Source organism: Martes martes, assembly GCF_963455335.1.
Source record: "Martes martes genome assembly, chromosome: 13".
Classification (NCBI taxonomy): Eukaryota; Metazoa; Chordata; class Mammalia; order Carnivora; family Mustelidae; genus Martes; species Martes martes.
In genome coordinates this window covers 69378053-69398112 of record NC_137901.1, presented here as the reverse complement: position 1 = coordinate 69398112, position 20060 = coordinate 69378053, and the positions used below count along the sequence as shown (strand labels likewise).

General features: G+C 44.5%; 1 protein-coding gene across 4 annotated transcripts in view; it reads right to left on the bottom strand.

Annotated features, from left to right (window-relative positions):
• Positions 1 to 20060, bottom strand: part of MORC2 (MORC family CW-type zinc finger 2) — a 42375-nt gene that overhangs the window by 10010 nt on the left and 12305 nt on the right. For all 4 annotated transcript variants that reach the window (XM_080821119.1, XM_080821116.1, XM_080821117.1 and 1 more), the window contains 14 exons: positions 16342 to 16410; positions 15726 to 15816; positions 12300 to 12408; positions 7131 to 7290; positions 6908 to 7019; positions 6285 to 6410; positions 5403 to 5482; positions 4598 to 4680; positions 3961 to 4046; positions 2388 to 2528; positions 2148 to 2302; positions 1907 to 2035; positions 1283 to 1388; positions 833 to 965 (listed from right to left, as the gene is read on the bottom strand). In XM_080821119.1, the coding sequence (XP_080677245.1) occupies positions 833 to 965; positions 1283 to 1388; positions 1907 to 2035; positions 2148 to 2302; positions 2388 to 2528; positions 3961 to 4046; positions 4598 to 4680; positions 5403 to 5482; positions 6285 to 6410; positions 6908 to 7019; positions 7131 to 7290; positions 12300 to 12408; positions 15726 to 15816; positions 16342 to 16410 (1580 nt within the window). The remainder of the gene's footprint in view (positions 1 to 832; positions 966 to 1282; positions 1389 to 1906; positions 2036 to 2147; positions 2303 to 2387; positions 2529 to 3960; positions 4047 to 4597; positions 4681 to 5402; positions 5483 to 6284; positions 6411 to 6907; positions 7020 to 7130; positions 7291 to 12299; positions 12409 to 15725; positions 15817 to 16341; positions 16411 to 20060) is intronic.

The following is a 20060-nucleotide window of genomic DNA, read 5'->3' as shown; positions in this document are numbered from 1 at the left end:
GGCCTAAGACATCCAGATTAGTGTAACATCTGCACATACACTGAAGCCAGAAAAGAAAAAGCTTTTTATAATAAAAATGATAAAGGATTAATACCATAAACACATCTCAAAAACCTGACAAATATGAAAAAAAAAGAGAATAAGCTATCCTGAAAAAACAAATTGATGAATAAAAAATTGTTGAATTTAAAAATATGAAGGAAATTCAAATTATAAGATGTGTATCTTTGCCTATTAAATTGCAAAATACTTTAAAATAAATGTACTGCTGGGGCACCTGGGTGGCTCAGTGGGTTAAAGCCTCTGCCTTCGGCTCAGGTCATGATCCCACGGTCCTGGGATTGAGCCCCACATCGGGCTCTCTGCTCAGCGGGAAGCCTGCTTCTCCCTCTCTCTCTGCCTGCCTCTCTGCCTACTTGTGGTCTCTGTCTGTCAAATAAATAAATAAAATCTTTAAAAATAATAATAATAAAATAAAATAAATGTACTGCTTGTAAAAAACAAATTAATATATCTTCTGGAGAATAACTTGGAAGTAGTTATAAAAAGCCGTAAGATTTTACAAACCCTCTTACTCTTTCAAATTCACTTCTGGAAAAGTATCTCAAGAAAAGTATGCACTAAAGAGTATGCGTCATGATACGTAATTTCCATATTTTTATTATAAAATATATATTTATGTGTACATAGGTAGTCATAGAAAGTTAGGATATGTTAGTTGATGGCGGTTACTGGTAGGATAACCTCTGGTAGGATACTTATTTTCTGACCACACTGGAATACATAAACAAAATAGCTAGCTAGCTCTGTCCACTGCCCATGACCCACACACCTGCAGGGCTTCTAGCTTTTCCTGCTGCTGGCGAATTTTCTCTGTCAACTGCTTCTGCTTCTCTTCTTGTGTCTTTAGGTCCTTTCTGAATGTCCCCAGGGGAACCTTCTGCTTCTGTTCAGAAGCCTCACATCTGTAGAAAGAGGGTGTTAGGGAGGTGATGGCAAAACAGGGCCCTAAGTAAGACATGGTCCTTCCTCTTCACCCAATCCATGCTCTCTCTCGCCACAGCAACAATCTCAGGGTTCCCAAATGTACAGAATGAATACTCACTGCAGGACAGACATCTATTCTTATTTCCAGGGCACTTATTATTTGCAGCAAGACAGAGATGTGAGGATATCAGCACTGACCTCAAGATGCACAGCGAGTTATTCACCCAAAGGGTAGAGAGAATACAGTGGAGAGAGAGGAGATACCCACAATCTCTTTGTTAGAGCAAGTGCTCACCGGTCCTGCTCAGGATCAGGGTTCATGGAGCAAACCCAGGTGTCAGGGTAATCTTTTTCCACAGAACTCAGCTGGAAGGGGAGGGTTCGCCACTTCAGACACAAATCTGTGACACAGAAAACACCCCCACAAACATCAGCCTTGCCCCATAACAATATCTTTAGTAAACAGGTTCCTCCCAACCAGGCCCAAGGCAAAGATGCCCCCAACTTTCCATGCAAAGATCTTTACGCTGGCTACAACTCTGCCTTCCTTGCAGAATAGTAATTCTTCTCAGGGATGGTGATTCCAGCAAGAAGAGACATTTTATATCGTGGACTTTTCAATGTTCCCAGCCTCTCTCCCTCCTCTAATAGGATTCTGGCTCAGTCATCACTCACACCATTAAGAATGTGGTACCAAAGTTAGGCTTGGCAGGTTAGATACCCTCTGCCTCATTCAGGAGGGACAGGTGGACTTGACACAGCCCCAAGGCTGAGCTCCCAGGGCCATCACTAAACAGACTCATCTCCAGTGGGACCCAGAGTCCATGAAAGTCAAGTCAGGAGGCCAGCAAGGGGACAGAGAGAAGAGGGTCATGGATTATGGTGGAGAGTCAGAAGGAGGTTCCGACCACCGGCTCACCACACTGGATGGTGGTTGGGATTTCCATAGCTCTCCGACGCTTGTAACGTAGCTCACTGGATGGGGGCTGGTTCCAGTTGGCAGAGAGGTAGCCAAACTCATCCCAGAACTTGATGATTCCCCTCTGGGCTGGAAAGGAAACACCCACACATAGTAGGAGCCAGACTCTTGCTCTTCCTAAATTTACACCCTTGGGCACTAAGGGTCTCCTAAGATAAGAAGTGAACAGAAAGGGAATTACCAATGGCAATGTCCTTCCAGTACTGTGCTAGATGCTCCCCCATCGCCCGCAACAGGTGCCGGTACTCCTTGGCATCAGCAAAATCCTGCTTGTTGTGTGTAGGTTCCAGGACCAGGTAGGGCACGTCAACAACCCCAACAACCCCACCGCATGCCCTGAAGGGAGAAAGAAGACAGTTCTGTCACCCCACTGGCCCACTCACCACCTTGGGCTGAAAAGCTCTTGGTGGGCAATACTCACATGCCTCCTTCCAGCTGTGGGCCCACTTTCTCATACATCTTGATCAAGCGGCTACAGTTATAGATGAACATGCCATCCAGGTCCCGGTGTTCAATGTTGACCCCAAAGACAAAATTCAGTTCCTTAGGTTCTTTAAGCGCTCTGAGAAGACACAGGATAAATGTAAGCAGATCAACCCATTAACACACAAACACCATCTTCTTTAAGATATGTGAGCTTAAGCTCAAACTTGAGACATGTTAAGAAATAAATTTTGCACTTCCAGTCAAATGTGTAACCCATCAGACTTGGTAGGGGTATGGTACTGTGCAGTGACTCTGAGCATCCCTAATTAAAAGCATGTGACTGTGGCTGGCTTCTGATAACAAAACAGGGATGTTAAGATTTAAGTATGAATGGGATACTGTGAAGTTCCTGCAAATCTCTGTGAAGATAGTTACATGCTGTGCTAACACAAGGTCATACCTACTCCACTAATATGACAGTAATTAATTTTAAAAAGGTAAAAATTCATTAGAACGATGAACATGTATGTGAGAAAGAGACCGTCATGTGATGAGTAACAAAATCATGGAGTTGAAAAGTAGATTAATGAGCAGTGCACTGACTCAGAAGAATCCGGGAACCTATGCCTGTGGCAGGAAGGCCAAGAAACAGCAACTCGGGAATTCTAAGACCAGAGTTCCAAGAAGCTCCAGACATAAAATGGGATGTGGAGATAATCTAATGAGCCAGGGCAAGTGCCCATTCTAGATGAAAAAGATCCAAAACTCAATCTACAACATTACTCCATATTTTAACCAGGGATAAAATATTAAGAGTAAATAGTACCAGAAGGTATTAATATAAGGGAGTTTTAAGATGGTATTTCTAAAAATGGTGTTTTATAAGTTTTATATAATCAGCATCATATATATATGATGTATATACATATAAAATATATATTTATATATGATATATATTATTAAATATATATGTTTATCCTTTAAATGAAAAAGAGAAAAAAGAAAAAAGGAACAGAAAAAAGGAGGAGAGAGAAGGAAGGGAGAGAGAGGGGGGAAAAAAAAAAGAAAAGAAAAAAACAGAGGGAGGAATGGGAATGGCCAGGAAGGAAGGTCTGGTGTTCTATTCCAGGGATTGGCCCTGCCCTGACTTTTCCTACCTCAGGAGAAAACCTACAGTAGGCACTGACAAGCATTTGGGACCACAACATCACTGGCTCTCTCAAAGCAATCTTTGTGATAGAACAGCAAACTCACAAGGTGGGGAGGATTCCTGAAGCTCTTAAATTGTTAATAATGAGTACAAACGTTACATAATTTAAAAAAAAACCAAAAGCCAGGGACCCCTGGGTGGCTCAGTTGGTTAAGCGGCTGCCTACAGCTAGGGTCATGATCCCAGGGTCCTGGGATCAAGCGCTGTATATGGGCTCCTTGCTCAGCAGAGAGCCTGCTTCTCCCCCTGCCTACCGCTCCCCCTGCTTGTGTGTGCTCTCACTCTTTCTCTCTGACAAATAACTAAATAAATAAATCTTAAAAACAAAAACCCCACAAAAGCCAGCCCTGGCACTCACCGCTGCTTGGCTTCCTTGATCCGCTTCTTGACATCGGCTTCTCTGCGCAGGGTAATGGCAGTGTTCTGGACCTGCCGCAACATCACCTGGAAACATACGTTGGCACCAAGTGAGGGGAGGCGGTACTGTGGGCCATAGGAGGCAATATTATAGCCACCATCTGAAACTTCTGTTTTAATCACATGGACTGAGAACCACACTTAGAGATTTACTTCTTTTCTACAGAAAAATGGCCTTAATGGGGACAAACTCAAAAGCTGTGCTTTACCTGACCAGGATGAAATGAAGGAGGAAACACCCCCAACTGAAATAATAGTGCCAGACAGAGAGGGGTAGAGAACTGCTCAGACCCCTTCAGGTATGTGACCTGGGGCAAGTGACCATCTTCACTTCAATCTCCCTTTCTATAAACTGAGAATACTAACAGTGGCCACTCCATATCGTTGTTAGGATGTTGAAATGATTAGCCAAGATTCTGCCATATAGTGTGTTCAATAATGATTTGGAAACATCTTAATGTCCCATTTTGCAGCTTTAGGGCGAGGGGTTCACAACTAGCCTGGGGCTGAGCCAGGCCAGCTCTGGGATCCTAATGCCAGAAATGTTAGACAACAGCTGCTCAGATTTGGGGCCTTACCCTGGAGTCCCGCGTGAGGTCTCCACCTAGGCGAACTTCTAAGGTCCGAGCTTTGCTCTCTGCCTCCCGTGCCTTCTCCTCAGCTAAAATCCAGAAGAAACCATGATTAAGGAATACAAAGATTCAAAAACCCTTAGTCATCCCTCCTGAATCTCACAGTGCAGTACCCACTGGGCAAGACGTATGTACACTGTCAAGGAACAGAAGAGCTGCCTCCAACCTCCCTGCCTGGAATGCAGAGTCAGTACAAAAAGGAAAATCCTTTTGTTTGGAGGCCCCAAACAAAACAGGCACTATTTATACTTTAGACATGTTTTTTTAAACTTTACAAACGAACCAGAACAGGTCAAAAACTGCCCAAGGCAACCAGAGTTACATCCTCAGCAGGAGCTGGAAGGTATCAAAGTCCTCAGCCAATCACTCTCCATCAAGCTGCCAAGAAGCCCCGTCACCATGAGAGACCTTGAGATTTTTCCCTGGAGTCAGGAAAACTAATTTCACAAGTATTTGGGCCAAGGAAAGTGTGAGATTCTTCACTCTGGGCAAATCAAGGAGTTGGTGCTATTTTAGGTAAGTCCCTAAAAATTGCTGATAAAGAGAAAGTAGAGTCTGGGGGAAAAAATGCTGAGAGGATTGGCATGCAAGGGGAGGGGTGCAAGAGGAACTAGACCGGTGGTTCAGAAGAGCCTGCCTCTGGGTGCTAGACAGAACTTTTTTTGGATCCTGCTTTGGCCACAACAAGTATCCCCCAGACAACTCCAACCTGACCCCCCCTCTTGCCCAGGGGGCAGGGAGTGCACATTACCAATCCTCGCTACATGCTCAGCTTTCTTCACCTCCTGCTCTGCACGAGTCTTGAAACGGCTTGATGTGTACTTGTACATCCTGAACAGGGGAAAAAGCAACCTGAAGACCCAAGCGGCAGCAGGGTAGGGCAGCAACCTGAGCAACTCAAGAAGCACCCTGATCTCCTGCCTCCTTCCAAGCTGCACTATATTCATGATGAGTCAAAAACAAACTTATTTTAGGGCACCTGGTTGGTTCAGTTCGTTAAGTGACTGCCTTCAGCTCAGGTCATGATCCCGGAGTCCCGGTATCAAGTCCCACATAGGCCTCCCTGCTCAGTGGAGAGTCTGCTTCTCTTTGACCCTCACCCGTCTCGTGCTCTCTCTCATTCTCTCTCAAAAAAAAAAAACCCAACAAAACAAAAAAAACTTATTTTAGCAAAATCCTCAACTCCTTATTCCACTTGCCCCTTGCTCCATCTTTGATAAGCCACCTCACTACTCACCAGATGTGTCAATAATCCCACAGCAGAAACAAATCTCAGCAATCAGCCAGGAACTTTGCTCTCTCCTGTGTAGAGTCTAAAGGCCCCTTGGCCCTTAAGCTGAGAGGCTCAGTTCATTGTGCCAGGTAGGGCACCCTCCATGTCATAGAACTCACACTCAACAAGCTTCAAAAGCCAATCTTCACAGCTCACCAGCCATCTGTGCCCCCTCCTCAAGACTTAGAAGTTTCTATGCAGTAAATCACAAGTAGCTTAAAGGCCCAAATGTAGTCAACACTGTCAGAACCTCTTATCATCATCACTCCTACCATCACTCCAACAATGCCCATAAGAAATACAGCCACAGCCCCATCCTCAGCTCAAGAGGACAGCAGACCAGGGTGGGCAGGCCCCTACCTGGGCTTATATAGGCAGCAGGAGAGCCTCTTGGTCTGCACCTTGTGCCCATGGATGAAGATCCGCATCCGGGGATCAATATAGAGCACAGCAGCATAGGCACGGAAGGAGCGCCGCTCTGGCTTCCTAGAGGTGGCAGGAATGGAAGAGTGCTATCACCCACCCACAACCAGCTTGACCAAAGATATGGCAGGAAAGCTCTCTGCAAACCCTCCACCTCATATCTTGGCTTTTCTCACCACCCTGAAGGGCTGCTCCCTCAGTGTGGGGTGCACACCCCTCACATCCCCAGTATAGGCACTCCATAGACACCTGACCCAGCCCTACCACTGGCCCCACCACAGACCCAACAAATTCTCCCCCACTTCTAAGGCTGTTTCCAAATCAAGGAGTCAGGGCAAGGGATCATTAATCTTTTCTTTTGGCTTAGCTGTGGAGCTGCTGTCCTATTTGTCCTGCTTGTGGTAAGAAAATATGGAAGGCTCAGCTTCATCAACTCCAATACTGGGAAATTGAGGGAATGAGCTCCCCATCCCTCTTTCGCTAAAGTCACCTCCTGAGCTCTCTCCCTGAGAAAATGAACACCAGTTCCAAGACTTCCCTCCCTTCCCAGCCACACTCACGTGCCCTCTGGGGAAGTCTCTGCCATCTGGATATCTCTTGGATTTGAGATTATGTCTAGCTCTGGCTCTCCATTATCCATGAGTTTGAGATTGAAGATGATCACCAGTGTTCCTGGGAAAGAAATCCTCCTTTTGTCCTGCTAGGTGCCACCTGCCCATCCCCACACCATTCATGGCTCTGGAACTCCTAGTTTCTAGGGGCTATAGGCTCAAGCCTACTTACCACTGTCCCCAGGAATCTTCATGAATTGAGTCATAACTTCCTCTTCATTGCGGAAGGGAGAATACTTGTAGATGAGCTCTGTCTCAATGGCAAACTTCTCCACATTGTCTGTGACAGGTTCCCGGGTCCGAGCATTCCAGGTGGGCAATGGGACTATCACCTTTGGAGAAAGCACAGGCAGACACTGATGGAAGATCCAGAACAGCCTCCCTCAAAATGTACCCCCCATCTTGTCCCTCTCCACAGTGGCTCCACACTGCCCCACTGCCCCAGAGGAGAGATCCAAGCTTTATAGCCTGACTTCTCTGACTTCTGCCCTTTCCAAGACTCAGCCTCACAGCACTAGGTCCTCTGGATATGCTGATTTATGCCCTGGAGGTCTTTGCATGGGCAGTTCCCTGCTTGGGATGGCCCTGGCCATTCTCCTAATTTGGTGTTAATTCTACTCTTTCTACTACTGAAAAGATATTTGTACTTATCTAGTGAATCTGAAGATACCTATAAACATACAACTCAGCAATTCCACTCCAGAACCTGGCAGTGTGTCCTGTACATATGTACCAGCAACCAATTTAGAATGGATAAATTATACTGTCATATTTATACAATGGAATAGTGTGTAGTAATGACAATGAACAAACTAACAGCTATTAGCATCAACATGGATGGATCTCAAAAACAATGCTAAGTGAGGGGCGACTGGTTGGCTCAGTTGCTTAAGTGTCCGACTCTTGATTTTGACTCAGGTTATGATCTCAGGGTTGTGAGATCAAGCTCCATGTTGGGCTCTCAGCTGGGCATGAAGCCTGCTTGAGATTCTTTCTTTCCCTGCCCCTCCCCCTACTAAAACAAAAACAACAAAAAATTGTTACATGAAAAAGACAAAATAGAAAAAAAAACAATCTTATGGCATGAGCCCACTTACATAAACATCATAAAATAGACAAAACTAAACTATTCAAGAATGCATACACAAGGGGCGCCTGGGTGGCTCAGTGGATTAAGCCTCTGCCTTCAGCTCAGGTCATGATCTCAGGGTCCTGGGATCAAGCCCCACATCGGGCTCTCTGCTCAGCGGGGAGACTGCTTCCCCGCCCCCCCACCGTCCTCTCTGCCTACTTGTGATCTCTGTCTGTCAAATAAATAAATAAAATTAAAAAAAAAAAAAAGAATGCATACACAACACAGGTGCCAAAACTATAAAGAGAACAAGGAAATAATCATTACAAAAGTTACCTGAAGGTGGTTCCTTCAGAGGTGCAGTAAGGAATACAACTAGTGAGGGAACACACTGGGGGCTTCTAGTATCAGTCTATTAGGACAGCTACCTAGGTGTTCACTTTGTAATTATCCTCTCAACTGTACCTGCATTTTTTTTAAGATTTTATTTATTTGACAGAGAGAGATCACAAGTAGGCAGAGAGGCAGGCAGAGACAGAGGGGGAAGCAGGCTCCCTGCTGAGCGGAGGGCCTGATGCAGGCCTCGATCCCAGAACCCTGCGATCATGACCTGAGCCAAAGGCAGAGGCTTAACCCACTGAGCCACCCACGTGCCCTGTACCTGTATTTTAATATATTATTTCATGCTATGGAATTTAATCTTATGTTTTTAAAAATCCTACCTTTATCAATTAAACTTCAATAAAACTGGGGGGAAAAAATCCTACTCTTTCTTCTAAAACCCCACCCTCGAGTGCCACACCCTTTAGATGTGCCCCTCTCTCAGCCAGCTGCCCAGGAGCCCTGTGGATAGCTGACATTTGATTCCCTCTGTAAAGCAAACCAGTCTCAGCCACCTCGAAGGTTCAAATCAAACGGCCTACCCTGAGAATAAAGGGGTCCTGTATTTTAAGAAGTGTCGGGGTGATAAACTGTTAAGGGTTCTGAGACATTTTACTGTTTTCTAAGAAGCTTTATTCCTGATGGTATTCATCCCTAGAGATGGTTTGGACACATTCCTACTCAGTAGAAAATGATCTTATTTTGAAATCTTGGCTGAGTTTGCACTAGAGTACAATCCAAAATAGTGACCTTCTAGCACCAAGTAAGGAAAAAACTTCAACCTAGCTTTTTCACCAGAGGAACTGAGTTCCATTTGTGTTCTGTGAATCTATACCTGACTCTGCAACCCCCATTCTTCACAACAGCCCAGGTGACAACAGCATTACTTTAAACAGCATATACTTCCACTGGCACCCATCCCAGTCATCAGAACACTTCTTTAATTTCAACGTCACCACTCTCCTGGTTTTCCTCCTACATATCTGATCACTCCTGTCTCTTGTGCCACCTTGTCCTCTCCCTGGAGAAGAGCATCCCTGAGATCCCAGGTCCTCTTCTCACTGTGTACACCCCTTTAGGTAAGCTCATCTGCTACCAAGGATCCCAGAGCCCGGGCCTCCCTCCAAGCTCATGACCCAGACTTAACTTTTCATGTCCAGGAGAACTTAAACTCTTCACCAAAGAGCAGGGCGCCACTCTCATTCTTTACCAGCTCCAAACAGCCCACATCATGCCCTAGCTGCCACACCAGAACGTACATCATTCATGACCCTCCTTCCTCTCGCCACTAATCAAACACCAGATTTGTGGGCCTCACATGTTAAAGGACCTCCCTGCTGCAGTCCTGCCAGGCCACACATAGCTAGGGAATCTCAACTCCAACACCTATCTTTCCCTCTTCTTCTTCTTCCTTTTTTTTTTTTTTTTTTTTTTTTTTTGGGAGACCGAGAGTGAGAGCAGGCAGGGAGGGGGAAAGGGAAAGAGAGAATCTAAAGCAGGTTATGCACTGGGCATAGCCCAATGGAGGCTCAATCCCAGGGGCCGAGATCTTGACCTGAGGTAAAATCGAGAGTCAGATCCTTAACGTTCTGAGCCACCCAGGTGCCCCACAAAACTGATCTTTTTAAAAGAGAATCTGAGGGGCACCTGGGTGGCTCAGTGGGTTAAAGCCTCTGCTTTCGACTCAGGTCATGATCCCAGGGTCCTGGGATCAAGCCCCACAGCCGGTTCTCTGCTCAGCAGGGAGCCTGCTTCCTGCCCCCGCCCCCCACCTGCCTGCCTCTCTGCCTACTTGTGATCTCTGTCAAATAAATAAATAAAATCTTTAAAAAATAAATAAATAAAAAATAAAAGAGAATCTGATACTGTCACACCACCTTTACTTAAAAGGTCAAACCTGACCTATCCCTCCCTGCTCTCCAGAGGCCACCACCTTTCTTCAGGTAGCCCCTCTGCCAAGTCTGATCCCACAGCCCTCACCAGCCCTCAGGGCCTTCAACAGGCTACTTCCATGGACTTAACCACCCTCCTCCCACTACGCACAGTCCATCAGGAAACATTCCTGAAAACCAGAGCCTGGGCAAAAGTTCTCCTGCACTACCTTCTCCCAGGAACCTGTTCATTCCAGCTGTAGCACTTCTCTCACTGCATGTATGATGGATGAACTGACACTGTGCACCAAAAAGGCAAACAAATCCACTGGCTTGCCAAGTAAAGGTGGTGGGGAAAAACAGCCTTTCATTCCCACCATGAACTAATTTGCTATGATTTAACCTCACATCTAATAGGGCCAGCACAAATTAAATCACAGCTAAGAGAGATTGAAACCCTAACTAAATTCACCTATCTCAGGATTTCTCTCTGCAGACCCTCTCAGTCCCCTCTGTATAGCTCTGGCCACCATTTCTCACACATGAGAGAGTCTAGACTGAGGCTGGGCAGACTAGTCTCTGATCCCCTCTCTGGTGAGGAATCACATACCTCACCAGTCCAGCTCCGCAGATGTCTTAACCACCAGGCCACAAAGAGAATCAACTGAGCATGTGTTTAACTTAATAATTAATTACTGTAATGTTTTAAAATCAGAATATTCTAGATTCATTAGGACTTCTTTCCAGCATAGCAATGATGAGCTGGGGCTAAGTGTCATCTGTCATTTAGCAAAGAACTTACCATGATGTTTTCCATATACTTTCCTGCTTCATTACCTGCCCAGGCCCCATAGGTATCTGACTTGTACCTTCTGATATAGACAAAGCAACAAATTTCTTAAAAAGGAAAATACAATCATAGCACATTTCACAAAATCACCATCATATGGGAAAGACAGTGCTGCTCCTATTATTAGTTATTATTACTGCAGGTTGTGCTCTCTACTCATAGTCAAGAAGCCAAAACATTCCCCTTAATAAAACAACTCTTCATACTGACACCCCACCAGACTAAATTCAGGCTGCAGGTCTAGAGAAGCTACAAATCCAACTCTTGGTTCCTGCCATTTGTTGGCCTCATTCTCGGAAACAGGACAACTATTCTCTAAAGCTTTGAGATTTTTTTTCTTTATTTTTCATTTTTATTTTTATTAACATATAATGTATTATTGGCCCCAGGGGTACAGGTCTGTGAATCATCAGGCTTAAACATTTCACAGCACTCACCATAGCATATACTCTCCCCCGTGTCCATAACCCAGGTGCCCTATCCCTATGCCCCTATCCCCCATCAACCCTCAGTTTGTTTTGTGAGATTAAGAGTCTCTTTTGGTTTGTCTCCCTCCTGATCCCATCTTGTTTCATTTTTCCTTCCCTATGTCAACCCCTGCCCCGCCTCTCAAATTCCTCATATCAGAGAGATCATATGAGAATTGTCTCTAACTGACTTATTTTGCTCAGCATAATACCCTCTAGTTCCATCCACGTCGTTGCAAATGAGAAGATTTCATTTCTTATGGTGGCTGCATAGTATTCCATTGTGTTTTTGTGTGTGTGTGTGTGTGTGTGTGTGTGTGTACACACACACATACATACCACATCTTCTTTATCCATTCATCTGTTGATGGACATCTAGGTTCTTTCCATAGTTTGGCTGTTGTGGACATTGCTGCTATAAACATTCAGGTACATGTGCCCCTTCAGATCACTACATTTGTAGATTTAGGGTAAATACCCCGTAGTGCGATTGCTGGGTTGTAGGGTTAAAGCTTTGAAATTTTTAGCTCCTCTCACACTAAGAAGTCTGCCTAACCCCTCAACCAGTTAATCCAAACAGATAATCCCACAAGGAGGGCATGGCTGCAATCCTGCAAACCCAATAAGCACAGCACGGTGAATAGCCACGAAGACCCACAAAATGTGAAATAATGACTCAGACCATGAGGATAGGACCTACTTCATCAATGCCTTCTTCCTCATGAAAGGTCCGAGACAAGAAGAGGCAGGTCATAGTGTCTTCCTTCTTGGTGAAGAGTATAAAATCCTTCCCAATGCGCATTGAGCCCCTGAAAGGAAAGCAGAAATGGGTTATTCTCCCAGGGATTCAAAAACTCACCTGAAAAAAGAGCAAATTCACCCTCTGGACATGACTGAAACTGCCTTTGGAGAGCTCTCTTCAAGACCTCCCTTCCTCACAGGACCCTGAGATGAGGTCCACAGTCCTCACTCCCTCTGCTCTTCCATCAGCCTTCATCATTCCTCACAACTAGCCTGACCCCACTTACCCACCATACAAGGCTTCCTTTCTAGGGCACATTCACCACAGATCACCAGCCCCAAGTTTAACTCCTGACCTGCTGCCACAACAGCAAGTACCCTGCTGCCCATGCACCAGGTTCATCTCAGTTACACAAGGGCTGCTGTACTCTCTGCGCCACCATCCAATTTCCCTCCAGGAACTAATACCTTCAACACATCATCTTCCATGCTGACCACATCCAGTTCCCATTTGGTCCTTCCTTTGTTGACACAAACTCCCTTCTCATTCACTCATCAAATGGCAGCACCATCAAGGGCACAGCCCACAATCTACACTCACTAAGTCCTCAAAAAAACAAAAAAAAAAAAAACCCAAAAAACAAAATAAAACAAACCCCACAAAAAAAACAGTATGAGCTCAAGGCTAAGCCAAATATAGGGTCTAACCATACACAACATAATTCTTAATGATAGTTTTTAAGGAGGCCTATAATTGGTTCATATCCTATAACCTCAACCATCTTCTGTCTCAAAATGGTTTTGCCACTTCAAACTCATTATGACATAGGTGGTCCCTGCTCTTACATGCAACTGGTTTCTGGGAAATGTGCCTTGAGGCTGGGTTCCACAAGGTGAAAGTCTGAATGGAATCAACTGCTTGCTTCCTCTGTTTAGCTACATTAAATCAGGTGAGGAACAAGCAAGGACAGGCCTTTCTGGGCAACATGGAACAAGGCAAAAGTTCCAACAGTTCACTGCCCACTGAACAATGGGGCTATTTAGCTCCTTTCTTCAAAGCAGCTTCTGGGGCTTTATGGCTATTATCTCATTAGTCTTCATAATACCCCAGGGAGGAGATGGCAATAGGAAGCCTCATTACTCTCTTCTACATACAAATACAAACCAGGCTGGCATGCCAAACACACAAATGAATGCCATGTCCCATTTCCCCAAATGCTCAAGAAAACGCCCAGGACACTATCCAGAGACACCCTGGGGGCTGCCAAGTTCTCTTTCTCCTCCTCCAGTTCCCAAGATGCTGGCAATGCTCCTTCCTCTGACAGATTTCACGGCCCTCCTCCTTCTTCCCTGAAGCTTACGGATAGCAAAATGAGGCATATTACCTTCCCTTCTGTCAAAGCTTGCTCTTGCCCTAATTTGGCAAAAACTCTTTGTGCTTCTTTCTTCTCTCTTTGATCCTGACCTTGGAGGCTAAGAGCAACAACCCCAAAAATGCCACCTCTCTACTGGCTTCCTTGCTTCTCAGCCCTATTCTCACCACAAATCACTCCCTTCTGAAACTCTTTTTCAACTTCTGAATTGGTTTCAAAATAAATACACTCTCAACACTAGATGGCTCCAACTGAATGCATCCTTTACAAAACTCAGTCTACTAAAATATGCTAAGGACAACACTTGCAACTTCCCAGTCTTCTAAGTACCGTTAGAGTCCTATTTTGTTTGCTCCTCAAACTTGCTCTGTAAGGTAGAAGGTCAGAGAATAGAACCCCATTTTCTAGATTAGAAAACACATATGCAGAGATATGAAAGAGCTTGCCTGAGGCCACAAAACTGCTAAGATCAGGTAGAAGGAGACTGGCCTACAATCCAGATGGGAAGTCAGCACTTCTTTCACACTGACACTAAGAGACCTCAGTTATTGGGATTTAGGGCACCAGCACCACAACAATGAGGAACCTACCTATAGACTCCTAGGCCCTACCCGAGATCTAGCAATTCAGACCAGGAATCTGCCATGGAAAGATCAAAGGAGAAATAAAGTAAGAATCCAGAAACTAGTCTAAGGCTCTCAAGGCAATAAGAGCATTTAATCCTTAACTTACTTAGCATGTATTTATAATCCCAATTTACAAAGGAGGATGCTGAAGCTCAGAGAAATAATTCAGGTGGCTGAGGTGAGATTTGAACTTTAATTTGTATGACTGAAGTGAGACGGGTAACCGCTCCAGCTCTGCAGTCAAAAGGACCTGGTTCATATCTCAGCTCTACACTTGGGCTACACTTTTATACCTTTTACAAGGTATAAAATCTTTATATTTTTATACCTTGGGCTACACTTTTTTACCTCTGGGCAAATCACTTCATCCCCATAAATCTCAATTTCCTCACTGGAAAATGAGAATAAAAAATACGAATAGAAGGAATAAATAAGATCATTCAAGTAAAGTTTTTAGCAAAGTGCCTGACACATGGTAAGAACTTGTTACTACCATTTGATTTCTCCCCTGAAAGACAAATAGTCCAGGTACCATGTCCCCGGTGTCTTTGGAAGCACTCTCTTTCCTTGCCAAAGCATGATGCATGCGAGGGACAACTGATACTGCTGAATGACCAAAGCACCACCCTCTCTCGAACAAAACAACACGTTTCCACAGCAAGACTGGAAACGTGACTCAGAATTCCATTTGTACAAATTCCAATTCCACTAAATCTTATTCCATCCAAAGGTATGTACAGCTGGAAGTGAGCATTTCAGAAATAGAAACCTTTCTCTTGGGACTTCACTCAAAACCAGAACAACACATTCCAAACACCAAACAAGTGGGAACCAAGGGCTGAGAAAGAAGTCCCAAGGGATCTGAAGACATTAGGTATGTCCCTGCTACAGGGTCTAGCAGGACACAGAAGTGGAGACCATGTCCTCTGAGACGGAGGATTCAGATCTCCATTACTGACCCTGGATCCCCAGCGCCTGGTCAAAGCATGACACGTGGCAGGTTATCAGGAAACACTGCTGTGCCATGAAGCAACCCCTTTAGCATCTCAAATACATCCTAACCCCATGAAACAACCACTTGCATCCACAAACCACAGGGTAAAAATAAGAATTTTCATCAGGAGGAGAGATGCAATTCCACAGCACACCGTCAAGAAAAACCTACAGTTTGCTTCTCTCACCCCAAATGGTTTAGGATGTTCATTCTTTCAATCTGTAAGGAAAACCTGGCTGTACAACAGTTGCTAAGTTCCCAAACTGCTACTTCTTTCTGACCTTTCTTCTGTTCCAGAAGGATAAGGAACAGAAAAGTTTTCACTGGACAGCAGCAGGACAGTATTGCTTAATTCTGTACTGAGTCCCATGACAGGCTTCTAGTATACTTACGATTTTAACCCATTCCCATACTGCCCAATCTGGGTGGACTCAGGCGTTCGCTTGGCCGACTTCCCAAACTGGATCACACTGGCAGCATCACCTGAAGTCACAGGTACAAAGAAAGTGAAAGCATTTACATTTCTTCCCCAGGATCCTCAAAAATCAAAGGTCTGAACCTAGTTAAATCTAAGCAGGGCTGTGTGTCTACTAAAACCACTTTCCAAGGAAATTCAGAACCATGAGGCAAATGGAAACAACCTCTGACTGGCCTGTCAGTACCACCATCACTATGCCCTTATTCTGTTACCAGAACATGGTATGTATGAAGGCTGAGGGAGGCCTCTGTAGTTCCAGCTCCAGGATGTTGTGCAAGCTGATAAATACAATGTCAAGAGATGGGTAATCTGACTGACTTCAGGTTGCCATTCAGATCCTATCTCCCATGCTAGGACAAGACCTGGCAAATCCATTAGTGGAATTAAGCCTGAGACATTGTAACAGACCTCTCTCTCTCTCCAGGTGGATCTTCTAGTCACAACAGTAAGGCAACAGAAAAACAACACAGTGAGTATTTAGTAAAAAGAGTTACATCCTCCCCAAAAGAAGAAATCATCTCATCACTTACTTGGATCCATTCCTGCTCCATCATCCAAAAAGCAAAGCATAAATCCTCCTCGAAGGTCCTCTCGCCTTTCTGTAAAAGAAGCAGTTGCCATTACTGGGTAGTTACCTAACTACCAGGTAATTACCTACCAGGAACTACCACTGGTAGTTCCACCAGAGGGTGGAAACATGGGTAAGGTCAGAAGGTAGATTAGTGTGACATTTGGCCCAAAAAGGTTAGGACAAACCTAGCTCCTCCTTCTAACAGCCCTAGCTAGTGTAAGGTAAATGTCAGGGCCCTTGAGGGTGGGCATTACTATCAAATGTTTTCCAATGTTTTCTAATTCATGACAAAGATCGACAAGACTCTTTGAGGGCAGGAAATACCTGGTCCACTAGATTAACCACCAAGCAGGGAGCCCAACTCAGGGATTGATCCCAGGACTCTGAGGTCATGACCTGAGCCCACTGTCTGAGTCACCCAGGTACCCCTGAATATGCATCTATTTCACGCAAGCCTCAATCATCCTACTCAATCATCCCGTCTCTCTACCTGGATTACTTCCACCTCTGCCCTCTGCCATGGGTCCCAGGGCACTAAAGCACTCCAACTACTACACATTGTACATTGTCAACACTGCTCAAATTCAGCAGGGCCATCTTCTTTGTGGGTTAAATCTGGAGCAGCCTTCAGACAATGTGATCAAGCCAGACATGCTGTGGGTACAGTGGTGGCAGTTACTATCCACAGAAATTGCTAAGTCTACGTGTGACTATCCCCAGGCTAACTTGAGTTTCTGGAGTATCTGTACTCATTGCCACATCCTCTGCTTGCTATGGGTCCTTGAAATGGCTCCCTAACCTAGAAATGAGATGGTACAAGATGCAGTGAGAGCTGCCTGGTTCCCAGTTGGACTTGCTTGACTGGAAGGAGGAATAGTCTTTTGACAAGAGGATTAAGTCCTTTGATAGTGCAGCCACAGCAGGGCTTCCTGGTTGACAGGAGGGGAATGAAACAAACTGGCTGCCATTTCAGTGGGTGCAAGAATCTCTTCTTTCAGTAACTGTCTTCTGCAGCAGCAGGTGGTTACTCAAAGTAGTCTGGGTCTAAACATGTCACAAACACTAAAGAAGAGATTCCCAAACTGGGAAGGGGGTGATACTGGAGTTTTCAAGGTGCCTATGACCAATGATGAAGATAATTTGACAAAGGAGGAACAGCACAGGCCTTGGAATCAGGAGAGCACTTCTACGAAAAGGCAGGAGGTATACGTAAGGTACTACAGGGACAAACCCAAGGCTGCTTTAGAGCCTAGTTCCTGAGTACTTTTTTGTTCTCTGTAAGCTGTGGTTCACCAACTTTAAGCTGAGGAATCCCAGTTTAAAATACTCTTTGTCAGGGCGCCTGGGTGGCTCAGTGGGTTGAAGCCTCTGCTTTCAGCTCGGGTCATGATCCCAGGGTCCTGGGATCGAGCCCCGCATTGGGCTCTCTGCTCAGCAGGGAGCCTGCTTCCTCCTCTCTCTCTCTGCCTGCTTCTCTGCCTACTTGTGATCTCCCTCTGTCAAATAAACAAATAAAATCTTTAAAAATAAATAAATAAATAAAAATAAAATAAAATACTCTTTGTCCTAAAGATTCAGTGAGTCATGACCACCTTCTGTTAAATGGACTAGTGTAATTTAAAATGCTATTCAAAAGTGTTATAAACCACAAATTTTCAAGTATCACAACGTGTTCAGGAAGCTGACTTTGCTGAAACATTAATGACAAGTGCTTCTTGAAAGTTCAAGAGCGAGGACCTTCCTGTAAGTACTACGGGTAGATAAGAACACTTCTCCTTATGGCAGTGCCTCTTATCAGCATGAAGAATCCAAGTGAGATCTAGTAAGCATGAGCAAGTGCAAGAAAAGTGCAAAGAGGCTTCCAACGTTTCCTTCTGGAGGAAACAAAGTATAACATGAAGACTCAAACTAGGTCAGATACAGAGTATGGTAAAAGAAGTGTTCTAAATCTAGCCAAGAGCCATTTGTTGTACACTTCAGCCATAAAACACACATGAAGATTCTGCTTTGGAATCCAGAATGGTTCAAGCCAAGTGGCACTCCTTGAACACTGTATAGGAAATTACTTCTAGGCCCTTGTGTTTGTTAGGCACATAATCATCACTTAACAGTGGGTCTGAGATCCCTTTCTTGTTCAAGGATTTCATTTAAAGATTTTTCATATGGTTTACAAGCATAAGAGATCCACCAATGGAGGATCTCTTGGCCACATAGTGATCAACAGTCTGTAAGCAGCTAGTAGTACCCAAGACCACATGATCCTATGCAAGACTGCCTCAAGGCCAAGAGACTAGCTGACACAGCCGTCACTTCTTCAACTTTGTAAATAGGCAATGTTGCATCAACACCTGGTTACAATGCTTATCCTGATCACCTGTTTAGTTTACTGAGCACTTCTCTGTTCCTGGCTCTGTGATGAAGACAGCAGTAAATAATGCAGATATGATCACTGCCTTCATTGAGCTTACAGTCCAACAGATGCTGTCTGTAGCAAATCAGTTAAGCAGAAGGGTTTAAGCAGGAGATTAAGAATAAGCTAGAGCAAGATGAAGTGTGCATAAGAATCAACTGAAGAGCTTGTTAAAAATACAGATTCTGGGCTCTACCCCAGAAAGTCTGTGTGGGTCTGAGAAGGTATCTGAGAATTTGCATTTTAAAATGCTCCCAGAGGATGCTGATGCTGTCCGTCAGTGGACCACTCTGTGAGAAGCACTAAGCTAGAGCATCAAGAACCAGGTTTCCCTACTCAAAACTATCTCCCCAGACATCCCACCAGTTAGAGATGTATTCCTAACACCTGATATTCACTTCGATCAGTCAACTGTTATCTGAAGCCTCCAAGCAAAGGATTTTGATGAAGGAGGGGGGAGTTCTAGAGAGAGAGGAGTCTAGAGAATCTAGAACTGCAGGTTTTATGCTCCCACTCCCATCAAATGTCTTGGAACTGCCCTCTTTACAGTTGTGCTTCAGATCCCGGTAGCAGCTAAGTAAGATTATCAGAATGAGTTTGGAAGGATGCACATCTAAACTCTCCCCAGGATGGCCAAGTCTGGCTTTCCAAATTAGCCTGACATCCAATCATCTAACTCCCAATGGAGAGGAGACAGAAAGAAGCAGAAGAAATGTAAAACGGAACTCATAAGTCAAAGGTCAGAGATGAGAAAATATTGTCCTTAACAGAAGTTGTTAATAAAATGAAATCCAAGCTCTTTATTGTTCTTTTGCAATCTGAGTAGTGTTCACTTCAGTTACATGTGCTCTAATTTTCCACTTACTAGCATCACAAAGGGGATCTTTGAGGAATGGCATTGCAGATCCGAGGAAGTCAAGAAGTCAGTAAAAATACCAAGTCTACTTCTGACAGGCACATTATTGTCTGGCCCCGTCTAACAGGAACAGGAATGCTTTGGGTAAATGAACACCTTTGCACTTTAAGATTCCGGTTCCTTTGTCACCCTTCTTTTAAAACAGGACTTTTTAATGAAGTCAAACTAAATCTGATGTTTAAGGGGATTTCCAAGTTCAGTATCAATCTAGTCCCAAATGGGAGACAGGAAAATACTTTCCTCTGTGCCCTGACAATAAGAACTTTACAGTACTAGGGTATTACTAATTCTATCATTGTACTTGTAAAATGAGGTTGCTTTTATTCCTCCTATTGAATGTGTTAGTAAGGCT